General features: G+C 41.4%; 3 protein-coding genes across 8 annotated transcripts in view; all 3 read left to right on the forward strand.

Moving 5' to 3' along the window:
* Positions 1 to 3,936, forward strand: part of pik3r2 (phosphoinositide-3-kinase, regulatory subunit 2 (beta)) — a 29,638-nt gene extending 25,702 nt beyond the window's left edge. For both annotated transcript variants that reach the window (XM_086043349.1, XM_086043348.1), the window contains exons 8-16: positions 247 to 349; positions 559 to 657; positions 803 to 983; positions 1,224 to 1,343; positions 1,839 to 1,981; positions 2,079 to 2,255; positions 2,358 to 2,429; positions 2,838 to 3,008; positions 3,340 to 3,936. In XM_086043349.1, coding sequence (XP_085899475.1) covers positions 247 to 349; positions 559 to 657; positions 803 to 983; positions 1,224 to 1,343; positions 1,839 to 1,981; positions 2,079 to 2,255; positions 2,358 to 2,429; positions 2,838 to 3,008; positions 3,340 to 3,547 — 1,274 coding nt within the window. In that variant the 3' untranslated portion in view covers positions 3,548 to 3,936. The remainder of the gene's footprint in view (positions 1 to 246; positions 350 to 558; positions 658 to 802; positions 984 to 1,223; positions 1,344 to 1,838; positions 1,982 to 2,078; positions 2,256 to 2,357; positions 2,430 to 2,837; positions 3,009 to 3,339) is intronic.
* Positions 3,937 to 12,149: 8,213 nt separating this feature from the next.
* ifi30a (IFI30 lysosomal thiol reductase a) lies at positions 12,150 to 17,613 on the forward strand. Of its 2 annotated transcripts, XM_086043441.1 has the most exons (8): positions 12,150 to 12,412; positions 13,301 to 13,489; positions 13,985 to 14,059; positions 14,205 to 14,291; positions 14,370 to 14,522; positions 15,568 to 15,636; positions 15,733 to 15,828; positions 16,612 to 17,613. In XM_086043441.1, the coding sequence occupies exons 1-7, from the start codon at positions 12,281 to 12,283 to the stop codon at positions 15,784 to 15,786; spliced, it is 759 nt and encodes a 252-aa protein (XP_085899567.1). In that variant the 5' UTR covers positions 12,150 to 12,280; the 3' UTR covers positions 15,787 to 15,828; positions 16,612 to 17,613. The 2 variants fall into 2 exon arrangements, with proteins under 2 accessions (XP_085899567.1, XP_085899566.1); XM_086043440.1 differs by having other exon boundaries at positions 12,151 to 12,412; positions 15,733 to 17,613.
* Positions 15,747 to 18,836, forward strand: part of LOC147141405 (3',5'-cyclic-AMP phosphodiesterase 4C-like) — a 46,584-nt gene continuing 43,494 nt past the window's right edge. For 2 of the 4 annotated variants that reach the window (XM_086043433.1, XM_086043436.1), the window contains exons 1-2: positions 16,724 to 16,853; positions 18,503 to 18,720. In XM_086043433.1, the coding sequence (XP_085899559.1) occupies positions 16,812 to 16,853; positions 18,503 to 18,720 (260 nt within the window). In that variant the 5' untranslated portion in view covers positions 16,724 to 16,811. Of the gene's footprint in view, positions 15,829 to 16,611; positions 16,685 to 16,723; positions 16,854 to 18,502; positions 18,721 to 18,836 lie in introns of those variants that run through there. The other 2 variants (XM_086043434.1, XM_086043435.1) reach the window with 2 other exon arrangements.

Genomic DNA, 18,836 nt, shown 5'->3' on the forward strand with positions numbered 1-18,836 from the left:
AGATTCAGAAAACAGGTCAGCCGTGATCGGTCGTCGTGAGCAGTCGTGATGTCATTTTCAATCGACAGAGTGCTAAAAACGAGTGCATTTTGCTGCTTAATTTATATTGCACAAATGCAGAATTAATCAGAATGCCCTGTTTCAACTAGTCCGCATATGTTAGGTTGCCTTCCGCTTGAAATCTGCCTAATTTGAACATGACAGCATTAGTTTCAAATGACTTTAATAGTGTGTGTCTTATTTCAGTTCTTCCAGCAAAGCCGACAAAGACGAAGGTGACACCCGCAGCCATGACGGACACAAGCACCCTTCTCAGTGACGCTGAATGGTACTGGGGAGAAATATCCAGGTAGGGATGACTGTTCAAATTCAAGATGACTCGTCTTTATGGGTTTCTTTATCTTTCACCTATTTGCTCATTTTAACACCCACATCATTTTCACAAATTTTTATTTTTTTTTTGCGATCCATTGACGGTGGAAGCTGTTATAATTTGTAATTGAATCGGAGTTCATGAGTTGCGGTGGAAAATGTTGAAGTCGTTTGGTCCGTTCGCAGGGAGGAGGTCAATGAGAAATTGCGAGACACTCCGGATGGTACCTTCCTTGTCCGAGACGCCTCAAGCAAACTGGAGGGCGAGTACACGCTCACTCTCAGGTGAAGAAACACGATTGGACTTGTGCAAAATCTGCTATCAGTAATTGCATTTGGGACAGTAAAGCAACACAAAATTGCCAGAACGATATGAGTAAGTCTGGATAAGTTCATGTTTTGCTTTCTTCTCCCTTTCTGCCCACTGCAGGAGAGGAGGGAACAACAAACTTATAAAGATCTACCACAGAGATGGCCGGTATGGCTTCTCGGAGCCTCTCACCTTCCTGTCCGTAGTTGAGCTAATCAACCATTACCGACATGAGTCCTTGGCCCAGTACAACGCCAAGCTGGACACCAAACTTCTCTACCCTGTTTCCAAATACCAACAGGTTGGTCGCAATGGGGCGCAAAGAGAAAAGTCAGCGTTCGTCAGTGTTAATATTCACAATCACAAACGGTGACTTGAGCGCATTCTTGGATTTTGTGGCCTTGAAAACAGCACCATCAAAGCAGACGAATGAGATGTGTCGAAAATAAAAATTCAAGTATATTGCGGGGGAATCCTCCTCAATTGCCGTTTGTAGTTTGTTCCTCAACGGTAACACTTTTTTGGTCTTCGCCTGGTTCAGCTGGTGAAGGAGAACAGCATAGAGGAGGTTGGAGAGCAGCTGAAGATCTATCACGAGCAATACCAGGAGAAGAGTCGCGAGTACGACACCCTGTACGACGAGTACACACGCACCTCGCAGGTACGAGTTGATTTGAGAATGTTTTGTTGCAGGGCACCCGTCCGCCTGTCTGTCTGTCTGTAAGCGGTGGTCACCAGATACTCCCCAGCAAAATCCACCCATTTTTCGCCATCTCAGGGGGCGGCCATTTTGTCACTTCTGTCTGCTGAAAATGAAAAAATCACAACTGCTCAGGGCTCAGGTAACAACCAATCACAGCTCAGCTTCAGAAAACAGGTCAGACATGATTGGTCGTTACCTAAGCACTTGTGATGTCATTATCAGTTGACAGAAGTGACAAAATGGCCGCCCCCGGAGATGGCTAAAAACGGGTGGATAAACTCCTCTTCCACAAACGCAATATTTATCAGAATGCCGTGTTTCAACTAGTTTGACTGTATAGAACTTTTCTTTTTTTTAAAAATGTCTGGATAGACTCCTACTTTAAATAGATAAATAAAATCAAGTGGAAAAAAATACACTAATGATGATTGGCCAATCACGATCCTATCACAGGAACTGCAGATGAAGCGCACGGCCATTGAAGCCTTCAACGAGACCATCAAAATATTTGAGGAGCAATGTGAGACTCAGGAGCGCTACAGCAAAGAGTCTCTGGAGCGCTTCCAGCGCGAGGGCAATGAAAAGGAGATTCAGAAGTGAGTCCGAGTTTTTGCTTGATTGGGTTACGAACAATGTGCCTGTTGTGTGACGTGTTTCGCCCCTGACATCATTTGGATTACTGTGTCTCATCAGAATCCAGAGCAACTCGGAGCGTTTGAAGTCTCGCGTGAAAGAGATCCACGACAGCAAGCGAAAGCTGGAGCAGGACTTGAGAGAGCAGGTCTCTGATAACAGAGAAATCGATAAGAAGATGAACAGCCTCAAGCCCGATCTCATGCAGCTACGCAAAATTCGAGACCAATACTTGATGTAAGGCAACACAAAGGCTTCACTCCAATACGGACTCGTTTTCGTCAAATCTGACTTCCCGGCTATATGTCTGCATTGCTCATGTGATGCTCTTGTTTTCAGATGGCTGACACAGAAGGGTACAAGGCAGAAAAAGATTAACGAATGGCTCGGCATAAAGAATGATGCTGATGAGTAAGTGTGCGTGTGCGTTGACGCTCAACTCAGAAACGAGCGATGAATAGTGCAGCGCATCCATTCATTTAACCCATTAAGGACGGCAGCGCACAACCGCGTTTCTACGTGATATGATATAGTTTGTAGACAATGACGACATTGACGTCTTTGTAACAGAATAGAGGATGGTAATTACCACTCGATTATTTTATTTAATTAAAATGGTGCTTCTCTGACACATTATTTTTACATCATCGATTGAAACAGTAAATAATAATCAATTCTGCCTGCGTGAAAGCCACACGTCTAAGCTCTTTGATTCTTTTGCGGAGCTGTTGAGACAGGCGCTTTAGTCCTTAATGGGTTAACCACCAGCGGAATAAAAAGATCAGCACAATCTTGTTAATACGGCGACCGTGTTTCCAGCTCGTACTCGCTGGAGGACGACGAGTGCTCACCCCATCATGATGAGTGCACCTGGTACGTGGGCGACATCAAGCGCACCCAGGCCGAGGAATTGCTGCGAGGCAAATGTGATGGAACCTTCCTCATCCGCGAGAGCCAATCGCAGAAAGGCTCGTACGCCTGTTCTGTTGTGTAAGTTGCTCTTAACTACAGTAAAATGTGAATTTCTTTCAATGTGTTGTTATTGAGTTCCAAAATAACTGAGCTACACAGTCATCTCATCCATATTCCTCCTGGAAGTTGATGTTCATTTTACCATTAGCATGTCAATGGGATTTTACATTGACTTTTAGCATTAGCACTGGCGATCTTTCTAAAACGAAACATATCTTGTATTTAAAGCGGAAGTCAACCCAAACATTTTTTTTTTTTTCAAGAATATGTTCCCAGCAGGCCCACTAGTTGAAATTCTTTAAATTCTTGAGTGTCAGCCTGACCTTTTTTCCTCTCCCCCCCGTTGCAGCGTGGATGGAGACACGAAACACTGCGTCATCAACAAGACGGCCACAGGTTACGGATTCGCCGAGCCGTACAATCTCTACTCGTCCCTCAAAGATTTGGTGCTTCACTACAAAAACGTCTCCTTGATCCAACACAATGACCAGCTGAATGTAAATCTAGCGTACCCAGTACTGGCCCGCTCTCAGAATCACAACCAGCACCCCAGATGAATTCACCAGCAGCAGACAGGGGACATAAACAGGGAGGGTGAATGTTCACTGTCATACATTGCGAGCGGGGAGGGGGGAGGGGGGGGGGCAGTTGGGGCGTACTCTGAAGAAGGGGTCATTCTAGTGTTTAAGTAAAATCATTTTAACAAGCATGACTCTCTGGCTAGAGGCTGGGCCGTGTTTTCCATCTGATCCCAGTGCGGCTAAGAGCACGTCTTGCTAGCAAGCATGGCTCCACAATAAGACTTACACAGTTTGGCCGTCGCAGCGAGCCGCTTTAGCCAGCCATGGCTGTACAGTGTAAGTTACACAAACCCGGTGTGAAAATATACAAGAACACATCATGACACAGAAGAAGAACACGTGTTCAAGGATAAGCACACCAAAATAACGCCTTTTTTTTGGGGGGGGGGGGGGGGGCGCAGAGAAATTCTCAAGAGGAGGTGGTGAGATGATGGGATTTTTTTTATTTTTTTTTATTATTTACAGGAGGCACTTTTTTTCTTTTTTCTTTTTTTTTTTTTTTGCCTTAAACACATGATAGCTGTTTATAGACAAAGGCCCGAACTGTTATCCCCAGACTGCCTGCAAACTCTCCATAGACAAAAGCCTGCGCTGTCATCCTGTGAAAAGGACTGGCTCGGCTCAACCAGGCTGCTTGCTTCACACCTTAAGGCGGCTGAGAAAGCGTTGGACCAGGGTGGTGTAGTCACTGGAGCCTGGGGAGGGGGAGGGGGTAGACATTTTGTGAAGTGGATATTTTCAGGAGCGTCGTAGAAAAGACTAATTGAATTTGACGCTTGTGTAAGTACCATAGTAATAGCTTTGAATGACCACAAGCCTGTGTCACTAGCGGAGAGAGGCGGGAGAAAAACGGCTGTCAAGGTAGACAAAGCTGAAGCTTTAAAATATACTTCTTTTTTTTTTTTTTTTCAGGGGGGGGGGGTTTCAAATGTTCTTTATTTCCAGCCGCTTTGGCTTGTTGCTCTATCTCAGCAGGCCTCCGTTTGAATTGACGAGGTATAACGGGATAAAAGAAAAAAAAAAAAAAAATGCACGGTACATCTCGTGAAATGTTTCAGTCACAATACACTAGATGGACAGGTACATTGATGAATGCAGTTCCTCAGGATGACTGAAAAGAGTGGAAAAATGCATCCGGCTTGTTTTTCTTTCTTTCTTTCTTGTTGGGTCCTCTTCAAGACTGTAGCACCTGTAGCCATTGACTTAACTGTTAGTGCTTATTGTATGTGTCTGCTTCCTATATACTAAAGAAGGCACTTGCAGAGCATCAATCTATGTGATTATTGTATCTTCGGTACTGTATTTGCTTTGTTCCTAGTTAGACTGTTTTTCCGCGGGCCTCGCAGATATTTGTTCAAAAAAAAAAAAAAAAATTTACTCACGGTACTTCCCCTTCTTGCGCTTGACTGTTAGTTTTATCACAAGCTTGACTCGCACAGCTGCGGAACATTTAATGTACAGAAAAAAGAGAAAGCAGTAATATAACAGTATATTTCAGCCATACATGCAGTCGATGTGTGCGAGCTTGTGTTTGCTTGTTTTCAAACTGGCGCGTTGATTCCGTTTCCTGCATCAAGCTAATGTGAGCCAAATGAAGGATGTCCATTTTTCATGTAGCAAGAACGAGAAACTTAAAGCATTTTTTGGGGGGTGGTTGTCGGTGGTCAGAGGGAGATTACAGAGTCCTTCACGTTTGCTTTTCTACTTGTCGCGCATAAACAGTGCTTTACAAATTTATGAGACCAGCGGTTCTTGAACTTTTTACGCCGAGTATGAGAATTTATTCCTAAAAAGTATATTTAACATTATTGTAAGCCACTGTGACATAATGCACAGTTTGAGCATTAACACCGCTTAAATTTAGAGGGCGTGGGAACTCAAATAATCGTTCAATCAAAATGCATTGCACACAAAAGTAAATAAAATTGTAATTAAATAAATATTTCAAAAGAAACAGTTGTTAAAGCGGAAGTCAACCCACACGGCATTCTGATTAATCTTGCATTTGTGGAATATAAATTAAGCAGCAAAATGAACTCGTTTTTAGCCCTCTCTGGGGGCGGCCATTTTGTCATTTCTGTCGACTGAAAATGACATCACAACTGCTCACGACGACCAATCACGGCTGATCTGTTTTCTCAATCTGAGCTGCGATTGGTCGTCGTGAGCAGTTGTGATGTCCTTTTCAGTCGACAGAAATGACAAAATGGCCACCCCCGGAGAGGGCTAAAAAACAAGTTAATTTTGCTGCTTAACTTATATTCCACAAACGCAAAATGAATCAGAATGCCGTGTTTCAACTAGTTGGCCTGCCGGGAACATATTCTTGAAAAAAAAAAAAAAAGTTTGGGTTGACTTCCGCTTTAAAGATTAAAGGCAAATCATGTATTGAACTTAAAAGTTAAATACAAGCGAACTGTACTTGGGCAGCGCATTGATTGGCCTACCACAAGAGGTACCACGCTTTGGAAATCGATGCTCGAATAAATTTGCTCAGCACTGTACATTGAAGCATGATGCGTGGTTGTACTATGCACAGCACACTAGTATGCGGAGAAGAACTGCTTTTCCATTTACACACAATTTCACCTCTTCTCCCATATTCCTTTGAAATTCAGGTGTCACTTTCAGAGCACAATACTCGCTTGTATAATGTCCAGTATGAAGCTCGCCGAGCATACTCTTGCCAAAAAAGGAAGAAATTGTATTTTTGTAGAAGCGTTGTGCAGAGGAGGACAAGTCATTAGTATTTTTGGATTAAGAAAAAGTGGCCAAACTCAACTGTAGAACGCAAGAAGAGTGTGATGAAGGGCTATAAAAACGTTTTTTTTTTTTTGTTTTTTTTTTCTGGTGTTGTTTTATCGTGAAGATATTGACAGTGCAGTTCACATACGTTACCGTTAACGTAAAAGTAGACTTTCGGTTACAAGTCAATTGATCATGTTTACTGACAAAAGAATATTTCACTAATGACTCAGCACGCACATGACGTTCGAAAGTGATCTCGTTTGCGCTTTCTGCCTATGTTTACTGATATTTTTACTTTGCGTTCGGCGGACTGGCCCGAGAGTTTCCGAAGCGAAAGCAATTTCCCAAATATTCATTTCCGCCATCTTAGCCCGGGTCTATTCAGTTGCACTGTACTTTGCACACACTTGTTTGGCAGAGTTGAACATAGAGGTGAGGTCAGCGCTTCTGCTTAAAAGGAGAAGAGAAAAAAAAAAAAAAAAAAAAGCGAGTGAAAGATTAGAAGTGCCTTTCGTCAATCGTGATGAGCGCATCCCTCTCCTCTCTTGTTGTTGGAGCCACGCGCTGCGCCCGCCATGCTTTTATCTTTCTCAGCAAGATGCATATGTGTGTGTGTGTGTGTGTCGTGGATGTGAGTTTGGCTCTAGTCGTGCCTCTTTGTTGTTTCGATGTATTATTGAATTGTTACGAGTTCTTGCTCTGGTGCGCACCAGCTCTTTTTTTTTTTTTTTTTTTTTCGGTTCGAATTTGTCTTCTGTGTTTCGATACGATTCAGACGACGATGTGAACCTGATCCGTGGCCAAGTGTAGTCGCTTGGAGAGTCGCATGCATGCAGAATTGATGAAAGACGAGTCCAGTGCGAGCTACTTGGGTCAAATGATCTGCCGTTGCTAACATCCATCATCCTGTTTCTTGGACCAACACGTACTTTTAACAGCACTTTTTTTTTTTTTTTGGTCTGTTCCACACAAAACTCACTATTTGGGGATATTAGGCTTGCGGGTGACATTTCTGGAAGAATCGAAAATGCACTGTGAACTTTAGAGCGGAACTTCGTTTGGCTGTCTTCAAACTTTTGAAGGCGCACGTCCAACTTTTCGGTGGCAAATTTTCGGAATATTTCCAAGGACATTCTGTTCTTTGTCTTTCTGTGACTCTTCCGGTCCCTCTGTTGTAACTCGCTAGAGAACAACTTGTGCCAAAAGTATTGAAACAACAAAAAGTTGGACATAGGAGGTCAAATGAAAGTTCCTGTAATGTGAAAAGAAACGTCTTCTTAATTTGACCCATCACAGACAAGAGTGTTGTTAACAGCCCGGCCAAATTTGAATGATTTAAAAAATAATAATAATAAATCGCGAGTATATAAATTGAGGCTTCAAATTCATGAAAAATCAAGCCTTTGTCTCCGCTCTGAAATGCTGTGTGGACATGAATGCCGCTTCCACGAGCTGGAAAAACGGCTACTACTTCATCTAGCATAGCATTTTTCTTTCAGCCTTGAAAATATGTTTGCTTAATGTGGAAGTCAACCCAAAAATATTCTTTACAATAACATGTTGCATGCGCCCCCACTAGTCGAATCATAGCATCCTGATTACAGTTGCATGTGTGGTACATTGTTAAAAAGCAAAATCCACCCGTTTTTATCCAAATTAGGGGGCGGCCATTTTGTCACTTTCTGTCGACTGAAAATGACATCACAGACCCTCAGGGCTCAGATAAGGACCAATCATGGCTCACCTGTTTTCTGAAGTTGAGCCATGATTGGTCGTTATCCGAGCCCTGAGGGTCTGTGATGTCATTTTCAGTCGACAGAAAGTGACAAAATGGCCGCCCCCTAAAACTAAAAAATATTAATCAGAATGCTTTATTTCAACTAGTGGGCCTGCATAGAACGTATTCTTAAAAAAAAAAAAAAAAAAAAGGTTTGGGTTGACTCCCCATTTAACAGCTGGCTTCTCCTGCACTTTGGTCGGCGCTGCTGAATTGCATCGAGACTAATAGACCGCAATTTCTCCCCAAGGCCAGTTCAGCATAATAATATAACCTTTATCGTCGCTGCCATCGGTCGGCGTCGAAAGTTACGAATCGGGGTCGGAGTGCTTCGCCGCGCTGTTAATGGATCTGTTGCCAATCGAAATTCCTTGGGATGGTGCGATTGTCAGTTGAGCGCCACTTTGTTTTAGGGTGACTTTGGATCTGCTTTTCCGTTGACGCTCTCAGCTTTTTGTAGCCCGCGCGGGCCAATGAGACGAACGCTTTCAGTTTTGCGAGAGGCCATTTCGAAGCCTGAGGCCACGCGACTTTGGTCGCAGACAGGCACGACGTGGGCGTGCGTTCAGGACGCTTCGCTTCTCTTCCCGCTCGTGTACTAGATATGCATTTTGTGCGCGTGTATCTTGAAACACCTTTTTCTATACAAGCTAACGATCATTTGAAGAATGAAATATTTTTTCATCAGCTTTGGTACACTGTATTATGATCGTTCTTGAAAAGGCCTCACCGCCCCCGAGCACATTTTTCACTGACGACGAGGAACATGCAATTTGGTGTCTGTAAAAGTTTGAAATGTGAGAGACGTAATACAGAATAACTATTTTGAAGTATATACTTAGATATCTATATTTTTGGATGATGTAATTATCATTTGGATTGTGCTTGAAACAAATCGGAACGAGGCGTTGGGGGGGTGGGGTTATCGTCAGGCTCTGCGGCGGCTTGGAAATCAGGGCGAGCAGTTCATAAAAACGCAATTTTACTAATCAGCCGCAGTAAGCTCCGGCGTACTTTGCGGTTATCGTCAGTAGAGTTCGACCACAGTATATTCAACTTGATAATGCATTCAGATGATGAAGCAAGCTCATGTACATGTGTTGATATTTACAGAGCCAAGGCTATACAGTACAGTATGTTCAATGCAATCTTGGCTGCTTTGCATTTTTTGAAATATTAGACAGATGTTTTTTTTTTTTGCCGTTGTTGCTGTTGTTGTTGTTGTTTTGTCTCTCTTGAACTCAGAATCTGTCATTGTCATTTGGAAGATTTGTGAGTTGTTTTGTGACCACAAAAATCACACACAGACAAAAAAGTGGAGAGAAACATCTTGACTCTGGAGGAGCCTGAATTTAAACGCAAAGAAAAAAAAAAGGATGTATTTCACAATTGACAAAATCGTGCGCCGTTCTCCAGGTCACGGTCACTCCTTGCTGCAGATCTTCACAAAATCAAACAATGACGGCAAGAAGTGTTTTTTTTTTTTCTATCATGATGCCTGAGTATATTTTTTTATTTAGATTTTTGGAGGAAAAGAAATCTGTTAGAATTGTTTGTCTGTGTTTTGATTTTTGTTTGTTTAATAATATCCGTACAGAGCCTATACAGAAAAAGATAAGCTAGCGTGAATTTTTTTTTTTTTTTTTTTGCTCAATACAGAAAGAAATACAAATGTTTACAAAATGTAATTAACCAAATAATAAATACCCATTTAAGAATCAATCTCTCCCTCACAGTGGCCATGATTGATTTGCATTTCTTTATTTCCTGTTGTTATAAACTTGAAAATATTGCTTGTTCTTTTTTTTTTTTTCCCTGTCACTATTCCTTGTTTTTGTTTGCCTTGTTAGAACGGTGCTCCCTCAATTGACCACATTTTTTTTTTAACCTAACCTGCTTCAGAAAACACTGAGCCTTGTATGTTGCAGCTTTTCTTGTTTGCGATGTATGTTTCATCATGACTCTCAGATATTTCCTGGAGTAACATTTTTATTGTAGATAACTTCGAAACATGACATAAATATTCAATTACACCAACATATAGTCAAGAAATCCTAGAGATGTTTTTTTTTTTTTTTTTTTTTTTTGCACTATTTGAAGCAAAGGGCATGGTGAGTCAATGTCCTCATTTTTCTAAAAGATTGTTTGATTTGGTTTTTCATTTCTTTCTTTGGAGCCTTTGTACAGTGGGCATAAAAAAGTCTACACACCCCTGTTCAAATGGCAGATTATGTGGTGTCAAAAATGACACCCAAGATTAATCATTGTAAAAAAAATTCACCATTATTGTAACCTAGAACCTCTACATCTCAATGCAAACGAGAAAGTACAAATAATCAACCGAGATGATGTGGTTGCACAAGTGCACACACCCTCTAATAGCTGGGAGTGTGCTGGCTTGTGTTCCAGAATTCCAACACTGGCCAAAATGGCCAACCAAAAAATTCTAAACGGTGCTTTGATGGTTTCAACCATCTATAACACATTTTTCTGCATGCTTTTGGAATTTGATGTGTGATTTTGCAAAAAAATTCAACTGTGGTTGAACTTTGTGGGCACAAATCCAAAAGTATGTTTGAGGCAAACAAAACACTGCTTATCAGAAAAAGAACTCCAGACAGTGAAACATTGTGGTGGCAGATTTTATTTTTTTTTCCCGAGCTATAACTGGGGCCTTGGTCAAGGTGGAATTATGAACAATGTTAAGCACAAAACCATCAGGCTTCTGCTATAACTAAATAATTTAAAAAACACACACACAACTGACTCCCATTTCACATAACATAACGCAAGTTTGAATGTGATTTGTTAAATTCTGAACACAGCTGGTACATCCACAATTATAAGAGGTTGACAATTTCACCCCTGCCTCCTCCCCAAATGAGCTTGTTATAGGTCACATTAAAGGTAAAGCAAAGGTTTTTAAATGACATTTGATGTTTTTATATCCACTCAGTTGTCTCACACAATTGAATAATCGCAAGTGTCAACAACTTGGTCATACTGCTTCAATCTCAACATTTATGTCTTTGAGAAATGATTGCTTGGCTGGCCTGCTACAATTGTATCAGAAGGCTCAGCTAAACAAAATATTAAACGACTAAATATGATTCATCTGGAAGTGTATGCTGTTCACGGTGCAGGTGAATGAGGCAATAACACAAAAGCCACACCAAAGTACACGCGAACTGAGAGGGAGCACTGTTGTCGCAGCCTCTTGGTTGTTTTGTGTCCAACCCTCTGCACAAGAAAAAAAAGGAAAAACAATCCTCGTGTTCACTCTCAGTCTGTTGGTCTGTCATACTTTATATATGACCTATTTCCTTTCTCGTGTACAGCCTGCAGTTTTCTTCATTCACACAGGTACTCGTTTCATCTGTACGGTTCTCTCTCGCCTGATGCAATGATTTTAAAAGACAATAAAATATACAATACATGAAATGTGGTCTGGTGTTGCCTGGTTCCATCTGTCAATATAACTGCAAGTGGTAATACAACATCAATCCCATTACACAACACACGGCAAAAGCCTGTGCAAATGCCAGGTTTTTGTGATGTAAAAAAGAAGAGCAAGACAATCAAAAGCCCACTAGAACATTGGTACTTGGGCTCACTCTAGTGGCACTTTAAAGGATCACTTGCCACGTACAGTTCAGTTGAGTTTCATTTCTTAGTACAATATTTCTATATTTAGGCAAAATATTAATGTTCGAATTGCGCATAATGTTAAGAGTGACTTGAAATATTTTCATGAACGTCCAGACCTACTACACTACTGTATTCTAATGTTGGTCATTATGGTGGCACTTGGGAGTGCTCAGTATTTTTTTTAGGTGGTACTTGGGGTAAAAGGTTTGAGAACGACTGATCTAGACTTTATTTTGGATTATTTTAATGAAAAGGGAGATATCCTTGTGACCCCAAGCTTTTGATTGGTAGTGTGTTAAAAAAAAAAAAAAAAAGCACACTTCCCTCACGTGTAATACATGGGACTCCTGTTCTTACCCACCCCATGGTTGCATTTCACTTAGCTACAGGTGACGCTACCAACGTCACCACAGCGTCAGCCAATCAAAGATGACGCAGCTCAAAAACAAGGAAACGCTGGCCGAGAACTTCTCATCTAAGTTGTCAAGGCATGCTTTTAGTGAATTTGAATTATCAACACAGTTAAGTGTCGGAAAATGAAGGTGGCTTTGCTGCTTGTGTTGACTTTCACCGTACACTTTCAGTCCATACGTTGTTCTCTGTCTTCGTCGTGTCCTTATACTCCGTCGCAGTGGTGTTCGTCTCTACACTCAGCCGTCCAGTGTGGGGTGAGATTAATAATGAGATCTTTTTAACCCTGTTAATCTTTATATTGGATTTGTTTACACACAGGTAAAACATTGCCTCAAAAGTTTGTTCATTCCAAGTTTTTTTCAAGCAAGTTTCTATCCCCAGAACGTCAGTATATAACACCCAATGTCTAACTGGTCATTCGGCGTGTTTTACGATTATTTTGTATTTATTTTTTACATCAAATCTACCATATTAAAGAATAAACACGGGAAAGTTTATTCAATTATCTAGTGATTAGCACTAGAACATTAGGTAAGTTTTATGAAAGTCAGCCGCTTCGCTCCAAATCAGGAGAAAATACCCTTACAGTCAAAACAGAGACTTTGGAGTAGGCTGTTCACGTGACGACCTAGTCATAATCGACGTTGTACTTTTTCAACTTATGACACTCATACGTCCAACATAAACTCTGTGGCGTAGATAGATAAACGGTATGTTCTTTGTTAGACGTTCTGACTAAAAATGTGTCACGTGAGGGCATTTTAAATTTACAAAGATGCACCGCTGCCCTCTGCTGGCTGTTTTTGCTCATTACCACTCCTCAAAGGGCCAGCGTGTCAGAACTTGCGTCAGACCAGTGGTCATCAACCTTTTTGAAGCTGAGATCTACTTCTTGGGAATAGATTAATGCGAAGGTACCAGTTTGATGAAATCTGGTCCGAAATAAGAAATGTGTTCAAATTACCTCTAATAATGGAATTATTGCGGTATGACCTATTTAATCGGCTGATATTAGACCTTTTAAAATAGTTCAAAATCAGCACAAAAAAAAAAACGGTCGTGCAAGGGTGTGTAGACTTTCTCATATACACCTAAATGTAGACTCAAACATCATGGAAAACCTTTTGCCTTTTTGTATGCAGGTTTTGAAACAGTGCCTCCGCGCCAACTTGACCAATTCTCGTCAGGCAGGGGAGCTGGTCCGCTTGGATGTCTACTACGAGAGTCTGTGTCCCAACTGCATACAGTATCTTACGCAGGTGCTGTACCCCACATGGGTGCTGCTGCAGGACATCCTGTCTGTCCACCTGGTTCCCTTCGGCAATGCACAGGTACACGTGGCTGTGATCTGGTTTCAGTTCCACTATGGTGTTGCCACGGGAGGATTGTCGTGGCTCAGAGACGCGACTCGTAGGCAACCTTTTGATTATGAAAACAGCACCTTAATCTCGTATACCGTCGTAGCTCAAAGGCCGAACACGGTATGTCCCGTCACGTCACGTCACTCCTTAAAAGCTATCAAACACGCTTGTAAAGATGCTCTTAAAGGTGAAGTCAACCCAAGCATATTTTTTTCAAGAATATGTTCTAAATGTTGTGTCACATATTCACGCAGCGGTTTTATTTTTGACCATAGTTTGACCCCTGTGCTCTAAATTGAAGGGTGTACCCCAGCTCTCACCCAAAGTCGGCTGGTTTAGGCCCCAACTCACACATGACCCTCATGAGCACAGTAGCACAGAAAATGGATAGATGGAAGAAATGAATGCAGTAAAAATGTGGCGTCGTTCACGTTCTGTGATGGACTTGATATTTTTGCCCACCAGGAGACCTCTGTTGGGCGCAAGTACGTATTTAAGTGTCAACATGGAGAACAGGAGTGCCTTGGCAACATGATTCAGGTAAAGTTTCATAGCAGTCAGCCGCTCTGTCACTCACCATATTGGTGAAAAAGAAAATCTGTTAGCGTTTGGAATGCTTGTTGACGTTTTGTAAATCTGAACTGTGCAGTTTTATGACGTACGGTATATTTTTCTGTTTTGTCAGACGTGCATGTTGAACATGAGTGACAATGCCTTCCTCCTCATCTTCTGTATGGAGGCCTCCGGTGATGTCATCGCAGCTGCCAAGAGTGTAAGAAACATTTGCTTTGTTCCATCTGTCCATCCTGTCTCACCTCTGATGTGTCCTAATCTGCTTACTTGTGCCTAGTGTGTTCGTCTGTACAGTCCTGAGCTGAGCTGGGAGCGTCTCATGAGCTGCGTGAATGGAGATGTTGGAAACCAGCTGATGCATCAGAACGCCTTGAGGACCAACGCTCTGGATCCTCCGCACAAGTTTGTGCCCTGGGTGACCGTTAATGGGGTGAGCTTTGCTGCTGCTTGTTGCATATTTTCTCACAGGCCTTCGAGCTTCCTTGCCAGTCCACATAGTAGACACTGGAGATAGAATCTGACCCCTATGTAGCGTTAGGGCTGGGCGATTCTGGAAAAAAAACAATAACAATTATTTTTACTCATTCACTGCCAGACATTATCGAACCTTCTTTTACGTTGCGTTTGAAAAAAAAATAGAAAAAAATATATAAATACATTTCTGGGATTGAATAGCTGGACTGTGAAAAGACAAGTAAATTAATCAAAGGCAGTGAATGAGTGAATTGATTTTGAAATGATTAATAAACATGATTATTCATTGATTTCAAAACGTAGTATTTATTCAACACTCAAAACTCAACTTAAAATATAACTTGAAAAGGACAACCAGAAAATAAACTAGGAGCCAAGTAAAATAATTGCAATAAAAACAATAAATAAAAAGTGTGCGCCTTTTGGCCTCTTGGGGGCAATGTGGTGCCGTGCATGTGGATTAAGACAAAAAGGGTCGAGAAAGTTGCACGTGAGCCATATCAATATAACTTTTAACAGATTAATATAACGTTTTCACAGATTGGGAATAATATTTGCCTTTGAGTATTGCTATTTTACCTGTCTGTATGTGTTAGGACAGTGTCTGTCTGTGAATATTGATTATTTGAAGGTATATCACTACCAGGATTCAATGGCAATTTTCTAATTACGTTCCTGCTAGCATTAGCACTGGCGAAGTTTCTAAAACGAAGTATGTCTTGCATTTAAATGTGCAATTTTTATAATTATTTTTGTTGTGTGTTTAACTGAACTCCAACTTGGGTGTCATGAAACACGACGCCATTCGGCACAATCGCTTTTCGTTTTTATGATTATAAGAAGCCAAAATCGAAATCCTGATTAAATTTCAATTAATTGCCCAGCCCTGTGTCGTGTTATAGTAGTAGTACTTATATACCGTTTTATACATGCGTCTTTTTTATTTGCTGTGTTCTCTCCTGTTCAGAACCTTTTTTTAATTTGTAAAACAAAAACTTCAGGTACACACAGATGACCTGCAGAAGAAAGCCACAACTTCTCTCTTCCCGCTTGTATGCAGCATGTACAAGGTAGACAATCGTTGCCTCTTTAAATCCACAGAGTTGACAGCTCTTGACTCAGGACTTTGCCCTTTGCCCTTTGCCCTCTTGACTGTGTCTTTACAGGGCGTCAAGCCTGTGCTCTGTGGAGATGTTAGCCAGGGAGACCCAAGAATCTGATGGCTCTTTACAACGAGTGGCTCGACACTGACCCTGCCTCAGGTGTGGCCACTATGGCGAGCCGTTTAAGCATTTATTCGATATCCTTTGTTATCCATTCCCAAAAATACCCCCCAAATAATCCCAACATTTTTTTTTTATCATTTTACATGTAGTTGTCCGACTAGTGAGGGCAAAGAACATACTAGTACATGGACCTTAAAATTGACGTCAAGGATATCGAGTGAATGCGCAAACAGCTTGCCATAAAGCCATTTGAGCATTTATTGGCTGTACACTTTTCATTCATAGTTTAGCGCACGAGTAAGAGAATTGAACAGGCCGTTTGAATTGTTTTACTAGTATGGACAAAGAGCGGACCAGTACACTTAGGCTTACCTGGATATCACGGATATGGAATAAATGCTCAAACGGCTTGCCATGCTTGATAACAACGTGGAAGGTCGTCGAATACGTTCAATTCAACCAAAACATGTGGAAATATTCAAATTAAATCCAATTACAATTACAGGACGCTTATAGGTACATCTAAAGAATTCTAATGTCTAAATATGAAGTATCGTCCAAAATTGTTTTGGAATAAAAATGTCATATGAAGCTCTGTTTTTCCGTACGTTTCGTGGAAGATTTTCGGCAGCACACTGTGGCCCAACCAGAACTTCTGCATACATGACATCCCCTGATTGCCCAGTCAGATAAACCCACACTAAAAACACTCTCTTGTCATGCACGCTCATTTTTGACAGGCTGTCAGCTGTGCTTCACAGATGGCTTTCTGCCATTGTACTTTTTCTATACTGATTCCTTTCCCCCCCACCCGTTTAGCTTCGGAAAGGCTCGAGAAGAAAAGTAACTCTTGTGACAACAGGACATTTTACAAGCGGAAGACTGTAAGGAGGTAAAGAAAGTCTCCGCAAGAAGTGACAGCTTTGGAAATCTTCATTACCTTACATAGTACTAGTACTAGTAATAGGAAGTCAAAGCTTACCATTACCCTCTGAGTTGTCTTGCTACCCTGATACAGTATGAAGAGAAATAACTCATCAAAATGTTTTAATGTTACTGAGGTAAGAAATCGAACTAAATGCTAAAAAGAAAACTGTGTCCAAATAACTAATATATTTTTTACTTAGCATTTGTGTCATGTTAATTTTGATTATGTATTTCTGTTGTGGATGACATTCTTGCTACATTCAAGTGGTTATGCCATGTTTATTTGTTTGAAGAGGAAATCAACCCAAACGTTTTTTTTCTCAAGAATATGTCCCCAGCAGGCCCACGAGTTGAAACGGGGCATTTGGATGAATATTAAGTTTGTGGAATATGAGTTAAGCAGCAAAATCCACCCCCGTTTTAGCCATCTCAGAGGGCGGCCATTTTGTCACTTCTGTCGACTGAAAATGACATCACAAATCACGACTCGGCGTCACAAAACAAGTGAGCTGTGATTGGTCGTCACCTGAGCCGGGAGCAACTGTCATGTCATCTTCAGTCGACAGAAGTGACAAAATGGCCGTCCGCAACGATGGCTGAAAACAGGTGGCTTAACTCTTATTCCACAAATGCAATATTTATCAAATCAGAATTCCATGTTTCAACAAGTGGGCCTGCATAGAACATATTATTGAAAAAAATATGGGTTGACTTCCACTTTGAAGTGAAGAGAAATTTCTAACAAAGATGAGGAAAGCTGTTACTACTACTATACGCTGCATATTTTTGTAAACGGCAAACGATGGCTATTGTGCTGCTAGCAAATAGTCGTGATGTCACGAGATGCATGTCTGATGTCTAATAAAGTGCTGGCGCAATGGCCAGAGAACCAAATCCCGAAAGATAAGGCCACCTCTTTGAAGGATTGTCCGTTTTATGATGTCCCGCTCCTTAGCTGCTTGATGAATTCCATCTTGTCAAAAGGTTAACCAGATTGATGCTGTATGAAAATGTAAACACACTATAGGATGAGCACTCATTGAATTTTTATTATATTTGTGAAGTGGAATCCAACTATTTGCCGCCACTACGGATTTAATTCATCAAATGTTTTTTTTTTTACCAAGAGTATCTCGCACAGCTTGTCTGTGAAATTCACAAAGCTAACTAATGACAAATAGATGCCAGTAGATGGCAGCGCTGCATTGCTTTGGCTATTACATCAGCACAGCTTCTGAGTTGAAGAATCACATGTGAGAGAGGCGCCAACATGTTGGGAGATTGGACAAGTTTAGGCACCTGACATTCAAGCAGTCTATATGATACTAGAAAGTGTGTGTTATGATTGCAGTTCATGGCGAATCCATGTAAAAAAAAAAAAAAAAATCCGCTGACAATTTTAGATTAGTTTGCCATCGACTCTCTGAGTCTTGTTTTTATTGTTTTAGGTGTCAGAAAAGCAGACAATATTAGCATAAAAGTCGCAGTTCTGCTAGACATGTTTCTTTCCACAAAAAGCTTGCGTTCTCTGCTTTTTGGTCAGCGATTTGGGTAAAACCAACTCATTTGCTGGATGAAATGAAACACTTGATCAAAAAGTAGGTGGTGAGCAATAGCCTCATGATGTCTAGTAAAAATTCCTCAACAGATATTTTGTTTCATAAAACCCCCGACTTTTCAAATAAGCTAAAATGAAAATGAAAGACCTTATTTGAAAATGGAGTTGTCATTTAACTGCCGTCGCCTGTTCTGCGTCTTTTACACCTCTAGTCTTGTCTTTCAGCGACAATGGGGGTCTTCGGACCAGGCTTCCTGTACTGAGCTCCTCCAAAAGTCCTACGTCAGATATGCTGTCAAGAGGCTGTTCTCGGGCACCCTGCAGCTACCCAGGCTGTCGTGCCGACCCCCCGTGCTGGACGGATGCGAGGGTGCCCTGTCGGATTCCGGTTCGGGGTCTCCCGGGACCCTTTGGACTCTGACCAGTCGCATCTCCAGAGCCTTGTGAGTCTGTGATTCTTTGTTGTCAGTCCTTTACGCTACTCACCAAAAGTAGTCGGTAACGCATTTGAAGCTCATCCTGAAATGTCACCCAAAAAGCCCAATCTCCTTACTCGTAC

Source organism: Filicampus tigris, chromosome 10, assembly GCF_054856515.1.
Source record: "Filicampus tigris isolate MCC_2025a chromosome 10, RoL_Ftig_1.0, whole genome shotgun sequence".
NCBI classification, from domain to species: domain Eukaryota; kingdom Metazoa; phylum Chordata; class Actinopteri; order Syngnathiformes; family Syngnathidae; genus Filicampus; species Filicampus tigris.